The sequence below is a fragment of the Protomyctophum parallelum genome (assembly GCF_964188405.1).
Source record: "Protomyctophum parallelum genome assembly, chromosome: 3".
In the NCBI taxonomy this organism is placed as follows: Eukaryota; Metazoa; Chordata; class Actinopteri; order Myctophiformes; family Myctophidae; genus Protomyctophum; species Protomyctophum parallelum.
Window position 1 is genome coordinate 23,354,873 of NC_139698.1, and position 18,540 is coordinate 23,373,412.

Consider the following 18,540-nt stretch of genomic DNA (forward strand, 5'->3'; position numbering starts at 1 on the left):
CCTCCCTCCCTCCCTCCCTGCTCGGTGTCCCTACGCCTTTAGGAAGAGGAGGAGCAGGAGAAGGAAAGGGTGGGGTGGGGTGGGGTGGGGGGGGGGGTATGCCAACCAATGCCCATTAACGCATTAAGACCGGGAAAGCATCTGTGTCATTTTTTAGATTCTTAGAACTTTAATTATTTTTTTTAACGTTTGCTATTAAAATTATTGCTCATTTGTCTGGGCCACTGGCTGAGCGGTCCAGGCATCTATAGGCCAGTAGTCCAGCCTGACGGCGTGTCGCGGGTTCGAGTCCCGACCCCCGTCGGCCTTTGGCCGCATGTCCAAAAATTATTTTACCCTATCAATAAAGGCAAAAGCCAAAAGAATATTAAAAAAAAAAATCTCTATATTGCTAATTTAGTATATAGTATAAAAGTATATAGTATAAAAAGTGAAGTATATATTTTTAAAGCGAACATTTGTAACTCAAATCTTTGCTTCTCGGGGGGTCCCCTGGAACAAAATATTTTGAGATGTGGCTCGGCAGCCAAATATATATATATAATTGTGGGGCTCCTTTACATCAAATAGTTTGAGAACCCATTGACATAGAAACATAGATTATTTTTATTTTACGGCCATCTGGTCTTAACGGGTTAAATCTTTCCTCTGCATCAGTGTGCGCTAAATTTACAGGAGTGAGCCTGCCAGCTGCTCCTCTCCATGCCAATATTAGACCCTTACTACTGCTAAGAGCCTTTGTTTCCAGTCCCACCCACCACAGGGAGAGAGTGGAAACACACGCTAAGACACCCCGCACACTTCTGGGTAAACGTTATTGGCACCCTTGCTTTTAATAATAATGCGCCGCTGTCCTTTTTATAGCATAGTCATAACTCCGTCAGTGGAAACAACAACAGACCTTTTTGTTGTGGTTTCACGATGATGACCACTGAAGATGCGCTTTGCATGCATGTCATGTAAATATTAACATTTATTCATATGCATTTATTTTTCCTAAATTGTTTTGCGTGCTCTCTTCTGTGCCTTAGGTGTCAATGCTTAATATATGAAGCTCTTTAAACTGCCTTGTTGAAATGTGCTATAGAAAAACTTACCCTGTGACCTGTGTGACTATGCAAAGGCAACAAACATGACACTGACCGTGCGACGTGGTTCCGGACCCCGGATTGAAATAGTTTTCTAGAAACTAATATCTCTTTGGTTGCATATTGTTGCTGTCGGGCAGAAAGAAACCCTGTACCATATTTCAACTTACGTTTGTTTTTTGTTTTGTTTTTCATACATAAGCGCAAGGTGTCACACAAAAGCAGTGAAAATAGATGTGACACGTGACGTTGTGAGCTTGTAGATCGGCTAATTTCATTTGACATTTTATTACGTATTTTAATGATAAAAAAGGAACCGTTCTGGACATACTGTACGAGGTTCCAAATGTTTTCCATGCAGCCCACTGTACATAAAGCCGTGTGCATGGGCGTATTATTGATTGGTCTTCTTGTGTGGTCTGTCCCACAAATTAATTAAATGCCTGCATGCATTTCCTAAGGGGGTCGTTCTGTTTCCTTGAACAGCTGTGTGAAGAAGCATTGCTAAGAGATATTAGAGATTCTAACACCAGTGGCAATCTGTCTGTTTTTTGGGGCATGTCATTATAGGCATAGAAATCTAAAGGAAAATGTAATTCTTTGTTTTTTTTTAAATAGCAGAAATAGCTGATCTACAAGAAGTGTTGCAACTCGTGACTGAGCTTGTAGATGCTAATTGTTTTGTAAGTAACACATCAAACAAACTGAAGTAAGCACAAATCAAACCACCAATCGTGGCTGCTTTGCCTTCATTTTCATTTAATTTAACAAATGAAAACAGCCAAAACGAATATAAATAATATACTAAAACTACGTTGAATCTACTGTCCGTCCCATCAATTTGAATCTCCAGTAAACCCTTGTTCTTTCTCAGGGTAATTGATTACTTGGTACTTAACTACATTCAGCTGTTGTTCCAGGTTTAACTGCTGTGTGTGGTCCCGGACTGTTTAGTTAGAAGGACCAGGTGGCCAAGGGAATGACATAACTTCCTGGAGGGATTGAAAAACAGTAATAGCTGTGAATTAACCTAGTTAAAACCCATTGTGTTTTAACGCATTGTTATACTTTTTGCAATTGAAAAATAGCAGATCTACAAGCTCGTAGTGCGGCACCGAGTGCCGTGCTAAGAGCTTGTAGATCTGCTATGTTTTGAAAAATCGTGAAAATGTGGTGCAAATCTTTGAATGTATATTCTTTCAGAGGGAACGTTTTTAACTCAATTCTTTGCTTCTGGCGGGGGGGGGGGGGGGTCCCTGGAACAACATATTTTCAAATGGGGGTCGGTGGCCAATTAGTGTATTTATGGGGGTCCTTGACGTGAAAATATTTGGGAACGACTGACATAGAAACATAGGTTTTTCAGAAAACTGTCAGGATTTGGAAGAATCGTCCTCAGGTCTAAATGGGTTAATTTTGCTTTGCCCAGTGGAATGTGGAACCTTATCCAAAATACTGCAATATTGCTCAGAGGATTGTAGGTCAATAAATGTATTAGTCATTACTTTTTTACATTCTTTATTAATCATTTAGTAAATTCCATTAAATACTACTAAGTAGTGAGTACAATTTGAAATATTTCATAGAAACAATCAGGTTTTTTTTTTTACAGTACATACAGTAAGCACACCTGTAATTTTCCAGCCTCGTCTTATGGTATAAGACAATATTCTTTTGTAAAAAAAGGAAAAGAAATGGTAATAATTGCTATAGACCGTTTGTCCAGTAAGAGGTATTTTCCCATCTCTCCAGCTCTTTAAGTAAACAGAAAATATATTTTCAGTTTGCGTACAATTTTATCCAACCAGGAGAGCTTATCAGCTTAAAATTTCCACTTAAGATGTTGTAAGCAAGTAGGTCCGAGTGGCATATTGTCGGTATCAGCGGAGAACAAGGTTGACTATATCCCCTTTTCAATGCACTACTAGCAGTGGTGGAAAGTAACTAGTACAGTAACAAGTACTGTACTTAAGTACAATTTTGAGGTATTTGTACTTTACTTGAGTATTTCCAATTTCCAGTACTTTTACTTCTACTCCACTACATCTCGGAGCCAAAATGTGTACTTTTACACTACAATTATATGAAAACCTTAGTTACTTTGGCGATTTAAATTTTGATTAGAAAACATACATTTCGGCCATTTGAAAATCTACAAGCTCACAATGCGTCAAGTTGCGACGCATTGTGAGCTTGTAGATCTGCTCTTTTCAATAGATGTTGTACACATTTTTGAACTTGTGAAATGGCACATTCTGCACAATGAGTACTTTTACTTTTAGTACTTTAAGTACATTTTGATGCCGATACTTTTACTTGTCACAAAGTACTTCTAAATTGCAGTATTGGTACTTTTACTTAAGTAAAACAATTGAGTACTTTTTCCACCACTGGCAACACGCTAGGACGGGAGGTCTTACTTATACCCAATCCGCGCTACTCACACACTGAGTGGGTTAATCACTTCCATAATCCTGCATCAAGAGTTACCTTTGCTGATGGGATAGAATTGGCATCGTGACCTTTACCCTAAAACACATATTTTCTGCTTACTAAAGAGTTGGAGTGACGGGGAGTTGGGGAGCGAGACCCCAGTTACGGAACAAACACTCAAATCAGAGGTGTTCCAACGGTTTTCGGGCCAAGGACCCCTTAGCTGAGAGAGATGATGAAGCAGGGGACCCCACTTGTCCCAAGACGCTGAACCCCTAATTGCTCCTGATGTGCCTTGCTAGCTCTGATCCATAGCCTTCTACTGCTTCTACGATTCTGCCCTGCGCAGTAAGGCTATGGGACTTTCCGTTTTAAATCTCAAATCGAAATCAGACCAGCCTCTCCTCTTTGGCGTAAATAAAAAGAACGTTTTTGCTACTCACCAAAACAAAGGCGGGTTGTGTCATTAGAAAGCCTACTTTCCTTAGTGGACGCACTCTGAGCCCCCTACCACACGTATAAACGGTACTTTTTGGCCAGAAAGGGATTTATTTTCACCGGAGGAAAAATATTCTCTATGAGACAGTTCTCTGTGCAATATCAGTAGAGTGCGCAGCGGAGTAACTAAAAAATGTTTTTTTCCGGTGGAAACAAAATCCCCTTTAGCCCAAAAAGTACAGTTTATACGTGTGGTGGGGGGCTCAGAGTGCGTCCACTAAGGAAAGTAGGCTTTCTAATGACACAACTTGCCTTTGTTTTGGTGAGTAGCAAAAACGTTCTTTTTATTTACGCCAAAGAGTAGAGGCTGGTCTGCATTCATGCGAGCGGCGGAAGTTGAGAGTAACATAGCTCTAAATGAAACGCATTAGAGCTATGGACCAGTGCTAGTGCCTTGCATGCTTTCCTCCGCCATCGGTGTATGAATGTAATGCGCAATCTATATGTAAAGCGCTTTGGATAACGGCGCTATATAGAGTAAATGCACCGTCCTTTTACCATTTAAATCCTCAATATGTCAACGTGACCATTGGCTCTGTACTTGGTCTCTTCTTTTTTCCCTCTACACACCAACTTCTCAAAAATGGCAGATCTACAGTAGATCTGCTAGTATCGGCTAATGTTCCCCATCACACAAAGATTCGGCAGAGCCCTTGTAGTTACTCTGAGGACCCCCTAAGGGTCCCAGAACCCCCTGTAGTTACTCTGAGGCCCCCCTAATGGTCCCCCAGACCCCCTGCTGAAAAGACCCCTGCTCTAAATCAAGAATTTCCATCAGAATAAAGAGCTACTTTTTTGAACAAAAGAATATCACTTACACTCCCTTTAGCCAGGGAGAAGTGTGTTGTACGTGTGCCAGATGCAGGGAAAGGGACAGGCGGTGCTTTATGTTTACAGGTTGGAGCGCGTCAGCCACGGGAACTCCTGTAAACACAACGGAAGAGAGAAAGGTTACATCTCACATAACGCATTAACTCAGTGATTTTCAACCTTTTTCACATCAAGACCCATTATTTTATTTATTTGTCATTTGAGCCACGGACCCCCATTTGATGAGATTTAGTCTTACAGACCCAAAACGAAGCAGACCCAAAACTAAAGAATATTTTGTTCACAATTCCATGCTGTATACTGGCGTGGTACCATAGGAGAGAACAGGCAAACGTTGATCAAAATAAGAATAATTATACATTCTATAATTGTGTAGACTTCTTGTAAATTAAGTAATGCAGATGTTTAACTCTTTTTTCCCCCCCCAGGTACGTAAATACGTACGTCGACGCTAGGTGGCGTCATATACCAAGTCCGTATATATACATACCCCAACGTAGACTCCGTCTATATAATGGTTTATTGCCTACGGAAGCCTACGAACACATTAAAACTGGAACAGCATCCGTGTCATTTTATACTTTGGTTATTTCAAAGAAATAGCAGATATACAAGCTCCTCACGCGTCACTTCTGAGCTGCTATTTTAGAACAAATCGTGAAAATGTGTGCAAATCTTTGAATATATATACCGTAATTTTAACATTTTAACTCAAATCTTTGCTTCTGGGAGTCCCTGGAACAAAGATAATTTGATATGGGGGTCAGCGGCCGCCAAATACATATCATTTTGGGGGTCCTTGTCATGAAAAGGTTTGAGCACCCCTGATATTTAGCAGCATATGTTTTTTCAGAAAACCGAAGACATTTCGGCCTCAGCTCTTAATGAATGGGTCACTGTAGTAGCACTCACACAAGTTCTACTGTACCCATTGAAACACTTGAAGAAACTATTTGATCTTGATGATAATCGACTCAAGCATTGAATATGCTTGTCATGGAAAACGTCACATAGACAATACAGAAGGTTTAGGCATGAAATATATTGTTATACATTATTTTTACGTTCTCTTCTGCATGTATATTGCCCTGCAGCCGAGCGTGTGTGTGTCTGAAAGATGGCCACAGATGCAATGGATGCAACCCTCAATACCAGCCCCCTACGCATCACCCCGTGTGGGGTTGCGTGGTTACGTCCAACATAAACAGAGACGGGCGACCGCAGCTTTCCAATTACGGGGAACCTCAAAATAAATTTAGAAAGGTCAGGTCGGTGCGAGTCTGTGTGTGAGTGTGTATAATACAACCACCTGGAGTCAAATGGATTTAACACTACAGTAATGACTGTCACTCAAAAGCCCCGTAGCCCCAGCTTGTTTGTTTGTGTGTGTGTGTGTGTGTGCTTGTGTGTGGTTAAGAGTGGGTCAGGTACATTATAATAGTGGTTCTCAAAGATGTTCATGTCAAGGACCCCCACATTGACATGTGTTTGACCCCATTGAAAACCATTTGTGCCAGGGGAACCCCCATGAGAGAAAGTTGTTTCAAGATTTTGTCAACATTTCTCGAAAATAGCCGAAAATAGCCAGGCTACCCCCTGGGCTAGCCTGGCTCCAGCCCTGAATCGCTACCATTAAAAATAAATGTCCTGGCGATTCAGGTCTGGTGACGCTGGCTACGGCTGCGTCAGTCTCGATCGAAAATCCGATCACAGCAGATGATTGGCCATCAGCCCCGTCACTCAACAGCGTCTAACAACAAACATGGCTGCCCCCACTGCGGTAACTTGTGACCGTATCAATCTGGCTATTAAATCGACCTATGATGAATAGTTTCTTTACAGAAACGGCAGGTTTTATAAATCAGACATATTTTACCGCTTTTGTTTACATGCTAGTAGCGCTCGTGGGCTGTGTTTGTTTGGTTAGCAACAGAGTTAGCCATAGCCTCATGATTGACAACAAAGTCATCTGCTTTCCTACTATTCTGATTGGTTGGTATGAACTATGAACCGATCGCCGAAGACTGCCGCTTTGACAACGCCCAGCCCATAAACTGCTGCCGTGGGGAGGGCTTTCAGTCTGATTAATGAAGTGAAACTAAATGAAAATTCAGACTAACCCTGGGGCTCTCGGACCCCACTTTGAGAACCACTGGATTATATTAATTATCGTTGTTGTCGGGTGTAAAACTGTTCATTTTGAAAGAATTGCTAAAATTGTCATGTCAACCTACAAGCTCAAAACATCTCGGACACGTTTTGAGCTTGTGGATCGGCTATGTGCTAATTTCGTGCTACACTATAGCACTCATTTACGAAAATAAAACAAGTGTTTTGTCGTTGCTTACTAAAGTCCTTACCCGCTTCCCGTCAGAGGCGACGTCTATAACCCATTTAGGCCTACGGCCGATTCAAAAAACGCCTTCTAAAGCCTGACCTAAGTTTTCTGAAAAACTTCAAATAATGTATATAGCAGCATCAATTTTTTGTAATTTTTGAATACTGTACATACTGTACAGATCCCAAATATGGGTTCCCGGCCTGAGGGGGTAAGACACCAAAAGGGGTTCCCGCCCAGAATGGGATAAGGATGTTACGGAGGCTGGGCGTGTCACGAAATGATATTTTCGTGAACGGAAATAACGTTGAGCGGTGGTGAGTAAAAACAGAGAGAAGGGCTGGGTGGTTCGCTCTTCACCGCGGCTTGTGACGTCATGTTGTAGTTCGGTGGTGGTCACGTCACCACCGAAAATCCAGAGTTTCAGACTATGATTAACGCTTTACTAACGTTCTTACCTGCTGCTTCCTGTCGGAGGCGGGGTCTATGAGGACGTTGATGAGGCTGGGCGTGTCCCAGTCACTCAGGCTGGCCTCCAGGGCGCCACGCAGCTCCTCCGCCGTCCGGACCAGAAACCCTCGGCCCCTGAACGCCCTCATCACCTCGTCGTAGCGCGCCTCGGGGAGCAGGGTCACAGGGGGAGCTCTGAGGGACAAGCAAACTTATTATAGTTCTACATTGTTTTAATTTCTATTTTAGTTTTGACTTTGCATTCTTAAAAAAAAAGAAGTTTAGTTCACCCAAAGCCAGCATAGAGTAAGACAGAGTTACGACATTGAGGGGGCAGAAAACAGCCTGGTCACGTGATTCATGTACTCGCGGGAGCCCATAGACTCCAATGCATTCCGTAAACCTCCGGTTGGCCCCATGAAGTGAACAGAGTTGTCGTAACTCTGTCTTACGCTATGGCTCTGAGTTTACCTTAATGTTAGTATTAGTGTTAGGTATTTGTCAGGGTGAGATTAATAAAAGTACAGAAATGTTGTAACAAAAAACAGATGTAGAAAAAAAGGAATATAATTAATTATAAAGATTCAACTTTTTCCTTGTAAATTAACACGCTGCTCGATTAATTGAAAAAAAAAGAATAATCACTAGAATCAATAGAATGATCACCAACTCGTAAGAAATGTACAACACAAATAAAAGTGACTTGAATTAAGATTCATGCAGCTATCGCATTTTTATTGCGTTGGTCAGTTTGACTCACATTGTGGTCACGATCGGATCAAACAGTTTGACTTACATTCAGTGTTGTTTTTGGCAGTAAATTTAGATTTTAGTTTTAGTCAATGTCTTTTGAATAGTTTTCATTTAGTTTTAGTCACATTTTTGTCACCTGGAATGTTTTCTAGTTTCTATTCTAGTTTTAGTCTACTAAATGTCATAAGATTTTAGTCGACTAATGTACTATTGTAGTCGAACAAAATGTATTTTGGCGGGCCGTTTTTTTCACCTGCTGAAAATAGCAGATCTACAAGCCCACAACGCGTTGCATCGTGACACGTTGTGAGCTTGTAGATCTGCTATTTTCAGCATGCAACCAAGTGTAAAATGACTTATACTGGATCTCTTGTCCACTAGTCCCTTCCTAACATTTTAGTCTAGTTTTTATTTGTTTGACGAAATTGTCAGTATATTTAGTCTTAGTTTTAGTCATCATAGCTGAGTTTTCATTTAGTTTCCGTCAGTGAAAAAAGGTAGTCGGCGAACATTTTTCGTCTTGGTTTTAGTCGACGAAAACAACACTGTTCACATTGTGGTCAGATCGCCATAGCGACACAGTGTTGGATCAAACAGGGTGACTTACATCGTGGTCAGATCGCCCATCTCCGACATCTCTTTCCAGCTGTCAGGATCCATTCCGCTGTATATCCCGTTGTTATTCACCACAATGATCACCACGGGCAGCTTATACCTGTAGGGGGCAGTATCACAATGTGAAGTGAACTATTGAGATGTGAGTTGAGAGGTTTGCTTAACCCTGTAAAACCCGGATTAATTTCTACTTGCAAAAAACAGATTTCAACCTTACTACTACTTTTTACTACTAGGACTTTTTTAATTGTGTGAATTTCACACATTTCGGCTATTTATATGCAAATATCATGACAATGGCATTGCAATGAACATCAATGATGACGTTTAGGTGAAAAAAGAACATAAGAAAAAAAAAAAAATGTTGTAGTATTGCAACGCTGGGTGTTACAGGGTTAATCACGCCCGAGGCCCGATTCTATAAATGTCTTCAAAAATGTCTGAAAAACGTAGGCCTATGTTGGTATTATCAGTGAGTTCTCAAACTTTTTCATGTCAAGGAGTCAAGGACCACCAAAAAAATTGATGTATGTATGTATATATATATATATATATATAATTCAGATTTATTTTATTTTGTTATTTTTTTGTTTGGTGTTTTAAGCATTATGTCATAGCTATTGAAAAATAGCAGATCTACAAGCTCATCAAACAAGTGGTCAAAGACCCAACACCAACCTGCACATGGTCTCCACCTCCATGCCGGAGAAGCCGAATGCGCTGTCCCCCTCCACACACACCACCCTCTGCCGCCCAGCACCGTGGCCGCTCTCCAGCGCTGCTGCAGCTATGGCGAAGCCCAGGCCCACTCCCATGGTGCCGAATGTACCGGCGTCCAGCCTGGGAAGAAGAGTTCACTCGGTCAGTCCAACCCCGCATCGTCATCGCGACGAGGCGCCGCCGCGCTCACGTCTAAGCATTTAGGGGTTGGGATCCGAAAACCGGATCCAACATTGACGAAAGCCGTAATCGGTTCCATGATCACATCGGTTTACCACACTGACCATCAGAGCTGGTAATGTTTTTGGCCCGGGGACCCCCGGAAATGCTTTGGCCATGTCTTGCGACCCCCGCCCCCCTCCCCACCACCAACCAATACAAACAAAAATGCAAAAATAACCTTAATAATAGAGAAAATATATCATAAATGAATACTGAAACCAGATATAATCATGCATGCACCGTGTACTATGTAAACTCTTAATTTCCATTTTCCAGCCATTCAGTTTTGTTTTGTTTTTGAAAATAATTTGGGGACCCCCCCCAAAATAATTTGGCAACCCACGGGTTGAGAACACCTGCCCTAGAGTTTAAATATTTTCAGCTCAGACACACGGCCTAAAAGGTAACATAATAGTAGTTATACTATAATATAATAATTATAATAATATAATAATAATTGGCCCAATAAATTACAAAACATTTGCAAAAGGTGGGTCAAGAGGATCGGGGGCTCCCTCCCACTTATACGGCGCAAAATGTCAGTGACGGCAACGGAGCCTTGCTTGCCTGTGTCGAGGGAGGTAGTTGTGTAACATGGTGCGTCCTATATCCATGGTGTTGGCGCCCTCGCTGACGACGATGCAGTCATGAGGCAGCATCTGGGAGATGTGGTGGAACACTGTGTAGTAGTTCATAAGCACTGTGGACTGCGTGACTAGCGCCTGGAATGAAAACGGTAGTAGTTCATAAGCACTGGACTGCGTGACTAGCGCCTGGAATGAAAACGGTAGTAGTTCATAAGCACTGTGGACTGCGTGACTAGCGCCTGGAATGAAAACGGTAGTAGTTCATAAGCACTGTGGACTGCGTGACTAGCGCCTGGAATAAAAACAGTAAAACAACCTTTACAGACTGTATGAGCGGAAGCATTTGAAAACTGTAGGATGCAACAGTCTGGCCACGTGAGACAGCCTCTTCCCTGACCTGAAGTCAAACCGTTTCTTGTGGTATGCCATATCTGCTATCCTACTAATCTCATACTTGAATTGGTAATGAAAAACCAAAGGTTTTTGGAAAATCTTCTTTGTCTAAAAAAAACAACTACTCACGCTATGTCAAAATGCATCTACAGTATAGTACAAGACTAATCCATTTTCATTAAACACTAAACACTCTGAAATATCTGTCTGTCTAATAGGCTTTTCATGGCTGCACCGAAGCCCACCTTGGACATCTTGGCATTGGCGGCAATCTTCTCCTTCAACGTGCTCCACCATGTGGTATCAGAGGGATACCTCCAGCCATCTCTGCGGACACACTCCAACAGCTGGAGGAGGAAACCATGGAAAGAAACATACAGTAACCAGAAAGCACAAATACATGCATACATACTTTTTCAACTCAAATCTTTGCTCCTGGGGGGTCCCTGGAGCAAAGATGTTGTTCCAGGGCATGGAACAACATATTTTCAGATGGGTGTCCGCAGCCAAATACAGATAATTCTGGGGGTCCTTGGCATGAAAAAAGGTTGAGCACCACATATATAAACATGGGTTTTTCAGAAAACTTTTAGGATTTAGAAGACATTTTTAGAATCTGATCTCAATGGCTAAATGGCTATCATATTTGAATTTACTAATAACTAAAAATACATCGCATGGATGCACCTGGGACGTATCCTCAGTGATGCCTTATAATACCCTATAAACAATTTAATATAGGTATGGTTTTGCCCAATCAATTCGTAATTAACGTTCCAATGTTGGAGCTCCGGCTCATGGACTAAAGCTGCGTTCAGACTTGGAGGATTAGAGCGGCGCGATTACATACAAAGTCAATGCAAAGACGAGAATTGCGCAAAGTCTGAACGCACCTTAAGAACCGGGCCAGTTCAACCCTGGTGTAAAAGGACTGCGTTGCAGTCACTGGTACAGTACCTGTGTGACAACAGCGTTGATGTCTCCCAGAAGAGCGGCGGCCGGCCTCACGTTGTTACCCATCTCCTCAGCGCAAAGGTCCACCTTCAGGAAGACGTCACCATCACTAATCATTTCATTAACCATGATGCAACTTAAGAGGGTCAGCTAAACCAGTGGACCCCCCCCCCCCATTGATATGTAATGTATATGTCCATATCAATTTCACATGGTTTTGTACCAGGGACAAGAGAAGATCTGTGTTTTTAACACATTGTGTGCCCTTTCAACATTTTCAAAATAGTGATCCAGGGTGCCCAATGTTATTTTTGACATTTTATTTATTTTTTATGGTAATTCCCAGGACGTCTGTGGACGTCTTGGGCACACACAAAAATATAAAAAAAGATTATTCCCTTTTTATTTTATTATGGCATCTCACAATGCGCCGCATCACAACGTTCACAACGTGTGTTAAAGTGGTTCATCAGTTCAGTTCAGTTCAGCTTTATTTTCGGAATGTTGGACATTCAGTACATACTGTACAAAAGCATTTTCCATTTTCTCTTTTTTTTCTTTGAGTGTCTTGTCAGGCCCTACCCCTAGAGTCCATTTGCTTCATTTAGGTACACATGTGTACTTGATGTAGACAGATGTACTGTACATCTGTCTACCTGCATAGTGCATACATACATATATTTAAACTGTTACTCATTATGCTGGGGTAGTAGTGGGTCCGGAAAAGCACAGAGCACAGAGTAGTGGGTCCGGAAAACTGTGACATCTGTAGAAGAAACGTTTGGTCCAGGAACATTTCTGAGGGTTTAGCTCTGAATCAATTCAGAGCTTTTGGACAAAGGGGGAACCTGCTGTAGCCTCCTGACTTGAAGGTTGGGTGAGGAATATACTTTTTTGCCTTTTTGAGCAATGCATTACCTTCTTATTCGATTACTTTATGGATTACTTGATTTTTGAAAAATAGAAGATCTACAATTTTTTGTTCGGTTACTTTTGGATTACGTTTTTGATACTCGACTCATTGGACATTGAAAGAACTTTACATTGCAAGAAATCGGAGAGTGACATTTTCATTTGTACTTTAATCTTGTTCAATTGCATTGAAATACAATTTTGGTTTAAAGTTTAAATCTGATAAAAAGAATATTGCAATTTAACCTCCAAAACAATTTAGTGTTTTCCTTTTGGTCTGCAATACAGTTTGGATACAGTATAAAGAATTAGTGGCGCGCAGGTATACAGGACCTTTATTTCTTTTAGTTCTTTAATATAACTCAGACATGCGGTGGTACAGTATATGGTTCTGATTGTTGTATGTTCCCCCGAACCTCACTTTGAGAACCACTGATGCAAAGGAGCTCAAACGTGAGGAGATATTAAGACAATTTTGACAAACGGAGAGAGACGTGGCACCGAGGCAGCCATTTTCATTTTAAAACGATTCAAGTCATCACAACTTTGCCTTTGACCCTTTAACCGACCTGGATGACCTTGACATGAGGGTCAAACCTGGGCGGGAGACCAAAGTGCAGGATCCAGTTCAGCCTGGCTCCCAGCAGAACCACCACGTCGGCCTGGAGCAGAGCTCTGAGAAGGACGGACAGAGAGCGTTAGAGAGGCAGGGGCTGAAATCCCGTAAGAGGGCACTTTTGGACTAAACATAGCGAAAATAGCCGATCTACAAGCTCTCACCGCGTTGAGAGCTTGTAGATCGGCTATTTCCGGGGCGCAAACCCAGCACTCTTTATCTACTGGGGACGCGGTGTAAGACATGGATTTCGAAACAAATTTGTTCAATGCAAAAATGCTGCGTTCAAGACAAGTTAAGGGGACAGGGGGGGGGGGGAAAGCAATTCTCCTGAACGCTGCCCTCCGGTATGGCATGAAAAGGAGTGGCATTTGCATTTCTTTCACCATAGCAAATGCTGCACTCGTGGTCTGGTCAAGGGCACTTTTTTCAGACTGGTAAAGGGGCAGGGGCTGAAGCCCCCGTTGATGTCTATGTGCACGTCCCTGATGGACAGAACGTATGACGAGAGAAGATTGTACACTCTCAGAGTTACAGACCCATAAGGGTCCATTTAGTTCCAAACTATCATTTAGTTGCAGGGGCCCCCCTGGAACTCCCTCAAGGACCCCTAGGGGTCCCCGCACCCCACTTTGGGAACCAATGCAGTACACGTGGAACGTGAACTAAACGCGGAGGCTGACCTGGAGCGAGAGGCGGCCACACAGTTGGGGTGGTCATCGGGGAGCACTCCTTTCCCCATGGGGGTCGGCAGGAAGGGGATGCCAGTGTCCTCCACCAGCTGCCTCACCGCTTTCTCCGCCCGGCCATAGGCTGCTCCTATTTGGTCCAAACAGACAGCCCCATCTTTATATTATGTGCAGATGGTGGAAGCAGGCAGGTAGCTAACCAACCAACTAAGAGCACCATAGTTCCATTTCAAATTAAGGGGTATTTATACCGTACAGCAGATTGACAGGAAATTAAGGACAGAGACAGAGTGCTAAAGTTGGCATCACACCAGCTGCAATTAGCTAATGGATGGTGTGTGCCCCGTCTTTGCAATTCACAAATTACCTTTGCCGATGATGATTAGGGGTCTTTCAGACGCTTTTAAGGCGGAAAGGGCTTCTGTGATCGCCGAGGGATCAGCCAAACCCACGGGCGGAGGAGGACAGCAGGACACAACCCTGGAAACATTAGACGTTTTTACTTGGTTATTCCTTTTATAATGCATTAACTGACTACTGAGGGTATGCACAATTTTGCACATGCATACAGTGAGTGGCACATTGAGTGGCAAAGTGAGTTTAACTTTGTTTAACATTGTTTAATGCAATCACCAAGGACTTTTCTGTTTGGATGTATGGGCTGTCAAGGCCAGAAAGTAGTCTTTTGCCACTCAGTAGGGGTTCCCGCATAACTTCCGGGTATGATGACGATGTCACACACATACTCTCTAGATTGCAAATAGTCTAAATAATAATAATATCAAATGATTAGAAGAATATTGGCCAACCTGACTTTGTTCCTGGCTACTTTGTCGTTTACCATATCCCCCGATATGTCCACATAGCATGCACCCGGACGGCCATAGATGCTGGTACGAACTGCCTGCAAGCAAGGAAACATTGTGACGCTATGTTCAGTCTGGCTGCCTAATCACATATGGGGCTCCATCTTGCCTTACGCACTATGCCTAAATGTGTCTTATCTAGAATGGAATCAGATTGATTATTTTTCATCACAAAAAAAGGACAGGTACATGAGATAGTAGACATTAAACAGTGTTATCAGCTACCTTTTCTATGACTGCAGGGATGGCATCCAGGCTGCTGGGTCTGGCAGAGAACTTACTGTACAGACGGCATGCTTCAACCTAACGAAATGCACACAACAAATTAAACATTGTTGGAAGTTTGGAACTATGTGTGCCAGTGTGTGTTTGAACTTCCACAGTACAGTAGTATCCCTTCATTCTGCACTTCATGAATAGTGTGTCACAAGATCATATGTTTGAATATGGCTCACGAATAACATATCTAAAAACAAGAACAAAAGTTAAAAAAATAAAAACTTTTAAATTAACAATGCAAAAACAAACTATAACTAATTACAAAATAAATAAAGTAAAATCATCTTTGTTTTTGTTTTTCCCACCATCATATCTGATGTCATGCAATATTTCATGGTACCTTATTTTTTAATAATATAATATAATAATACCTGAAAAACAAAACAAAAAAAGGTTTTTTACAAAAAAACTAAAAAAAACACTGTCATGACGTAGTTTAAATTAGACGTATCACGTCTTTGTTGTATCTCTCCAATTTATAAAGACCTTCAAATTGTCATTAAGGTATGGAAAGCAGGCATGCATGCAAACTGGTTGAGCCACCAGGACACGTCAAAGTTACAATTAAACTAGAAGTAGCTCAATGTCAGTATCTAAATCTTTGTTTTGTTGCTTACCTGAGGAAATTCTTGGAAGGCTCCTGTTGTTTCCTGGTTTTGATCAGAGGACCCTCCAATGACCACGACCGGCCTGCACGTTAATAGAGCACAGTGTTTATTACCAACACCGCCAACAACAAACATTTCAAAACTCTTGTATGTATGAAAATAATAACAACAAAAATGCCACGGGCTGTTTGCTGAGCCCTACCAGCAGTTCACGTTAGCGTTAGCCATCCCACCAAGGGCGTGGATGAGTCCAGGACCGGAGACGACCAGGCAGGCACCGGGCCTGGAACAAGACATCATTCAAGATAATTACACAGAAAATGATTGATTTTGGGTGAAGTCAAAGGGGAACCTAATGGTGTAGGGCAGTGGTTACTGTGGTTCCCAAACTTCTTCATGTCAAGGACCCCCAAATTGACACCAATTGGCCTGCGGACCCCCATTTGAAAAGATATGCCAGGGACCCCCACAAGAGAAGATTTTTACGGCTCTAGCAGAGATTCTCAACCCATTTAATTTCAAGGACCCCTAGTTTGACATGCAATGGCATTTCTATCTCTGGGACCCCCAATTTATTTTGTAAAATCAATGTTAATTTAACTCTGAGAGTGTACAAATGGTAGTTTAGTCAACTGTCACCTTTTTTTTGATAGATACTAGTTATACCAATACCAGTTAGTTATTTGTTTCCTACTGGTTATTTGTTCACGGTTTTTCTAGATAGAATTTTCTTTTGATAGCAAGAGATGCTAGTTTTAGCTGGTTTCCTAGTTACACTTTGCATTCTACTAGAATATTTGCCTTGTTGTTTGTTGGCTAGGCACTAGGGTTCATTCTCTGGCGTCTGTCTGTCTGTCTGTCTGTACTCTGATGTACTGTAAGTGGCTCTGGATATTAGCTAAATGCCTAAATTGTAACGTGCATTGTTTGCAATCCACATACCGTCCAGTGAGGTACCCAATGGCCGAAGCAGCATAGCAGGCCTGTTGGGGGTGGCAAATTAAGAGCAAGTCAAGGTCTTTCCATCATATTTACAATCCCAATTGTTTATCGTATGTATGGCAATTACAGCCTATAGCCGCTGCCTGCTGAATCAAAACATTTACCGCTTGTTCGTTACGCATTCCCACGTACTTGATCCCTGCAGCTTGAGCGGCCATGGCCACTTCAATGACTGGAACGCCAACAATTCCAAACATATACTCCACATTCTGTAGGGAGACACACATGGTTATGGATTCATAAACAGAATAATATGCAACGTTAAAGCACAATCTGTATCATACAGCATAATGTTTGAAAATAAATACATTTGCCCAAAATAGAAATGCCAGACAAGGTTAATTTGGTGAAAACAGGCCGGGCTTCTAAAATCAGGATTGCATTTTTCTTTTTTTTGTGGCATTCGCCTTTATTTTTTTTATATTCTTTATGGCGGGACAGACAGTAGGCTGACAGGAAATGGGGGAGAGAGATGCGGGGGGTGACATGCAGTAAAGGCCGTCGGGATCGGGAGTCGAACCCGCGGCACACTGCCAGACTGGATTACCAGCCAAGGTGCCTGGACCGCTGAGCCATGGCCAAAGCCGAAGTTCATGTGTTAACCTGAAAGTTGAAAGCATGACCTTTGACACACTTTTGCAATCTATTGTAATAACTGTATAATATGATGAATGATAAAGTGTAGTCAGTGAAAAGCCATCCTCGTTTATCCATGTACGAGTGACACCAGTTTCAACTGAATTACTAAGCAATTCAATATTTCTGCAATGACAAAAATCTGTATAATTCAGTCTTCTTCAGAATCCAGATTTGATTGTAGATTGGGAATAGCAGTCAATGCAGTAATAATAGCAAGCACGTGCACGGACACACACACACACGCGCACACACACACACACACACACACACACACACACACACACACACACACACACACACACAGTTCATCAAACTTGAAAGTAGAATGCATGACCTTTCACACACTTTTGCAAACGCACAATGAATGCTAAGATGTGCATGTGTCACTGCTAATTTAATAATGTACACAGGACTATAGGTACATTGCATTTATTCATCCTTTCCTTAAGATCAACATATAATCTTAACTGTATTTTTTGTATTTTTTCTTAACTTTTTTACCTGAACTTTAAGAGCTTCTGCAATCAGCTGAGCTCCTGTCACATCGTCCATGGTCGTACGTGCTACTGCCTTCCTGTAAAATAAATAAATAAATAGATACGTTTTTTTTTTTTAAACCTCAAGTGAACCAAATTTCATAAACTATTTGCTCATCGTAATAATATATTTTCTAAAACGATGTTGTTGAGCAAAAACAAGCCCCGACCACTTTAGGGGCGGGTATAGCTATCACGTCCAGCTGTTACTATCACTTCCGGGTTAATGACAGCCAATCACCAGCGTTATACACACGTGTGTATGAATATTAAACTCCATACAAGAACTACAGGAGGGTAGGAAACAAACAATTGTTAATTAATACATATATTGTTGCGGGCAGCACGTACTTTTGTACTATACTATAGTACATTTCCATGTGCTGTAGCCCACTGGTTCCCAAACTAATTATTTTTGCGGGTTCCCCACATAAGAAGAGGCAAACGTTGTGAAAATAAATAAGTACAAGCTCACAACGCCTCGTTGTTTCCACAAACGAGTCAAACTACA

At 41.8% G+C, this 18,540-nt stretch overlaps 1 protein-coding gene across 2 annotated transcripts; it reads right to left on the reverse strand.

Moving 5' to 3' along the window:
- Nucleotides 1-4,138: 4,138 nt before the first annotated feature.
- hacl1 (2-hydroxyacyl-CoA lyase 1) lies at nucleotides 4,139-18,136 on the reverse strand. 2 transcript variants are annotated; one of them, XR_014569093.1, is made up of 18 exons: nucleotides 17,995-18,136; nucleotides 16,959-17,063; nucleotides 16,795-16,835; nucleotides 16,055-16,135; nucleotides 15,862-15,934; nucleotides 15,191-15,268; nucleotides 14,909-15,003; nucleotides 14,467-14,579; nucleotides 14,094-14,229; nucleotides 13,364-13,469; nucleotides 11,886-11,969; nucleotides 11,174-11,275; nucleotides 10,516-10,670; nucleotides 9,685-9,846; nucleotides 8,999-9,106; nucleotides 7,647-7,833; nucleotides 4,711-4,943; nucleotides 4,139-4,552 (listed from the first exon to the last, which is right to left on the reverse strand). XR_014569093.1 is itself a non-coding variant. In XM_083761935.1 (17 exons), the coding sequence occupies exons 1-17, from the start codon at nucleotides 18,043-18,045 to the stop codon at nucleotides 4,911-4,913; spliced, it is 1,710 nt and encodes a 569-aa protein (XP_083618061.1). In that variant the 5' UTR covers nucleotides 18,046-18,136; the 3' UTR covers nucleotides 4,676-4,910. The 2 variants fall into 2 exon arrangements, 1 of the variants encoding a protein (XP_083618061.1); XM_083761935.1 differs by lacking the exon at nucleotides 4,139-4,552 and having other exon boundaries at nucleotides 4,676-4,943.
- Nucleotides 18,137-18,540: the final 404 nt, after the last annotated feature.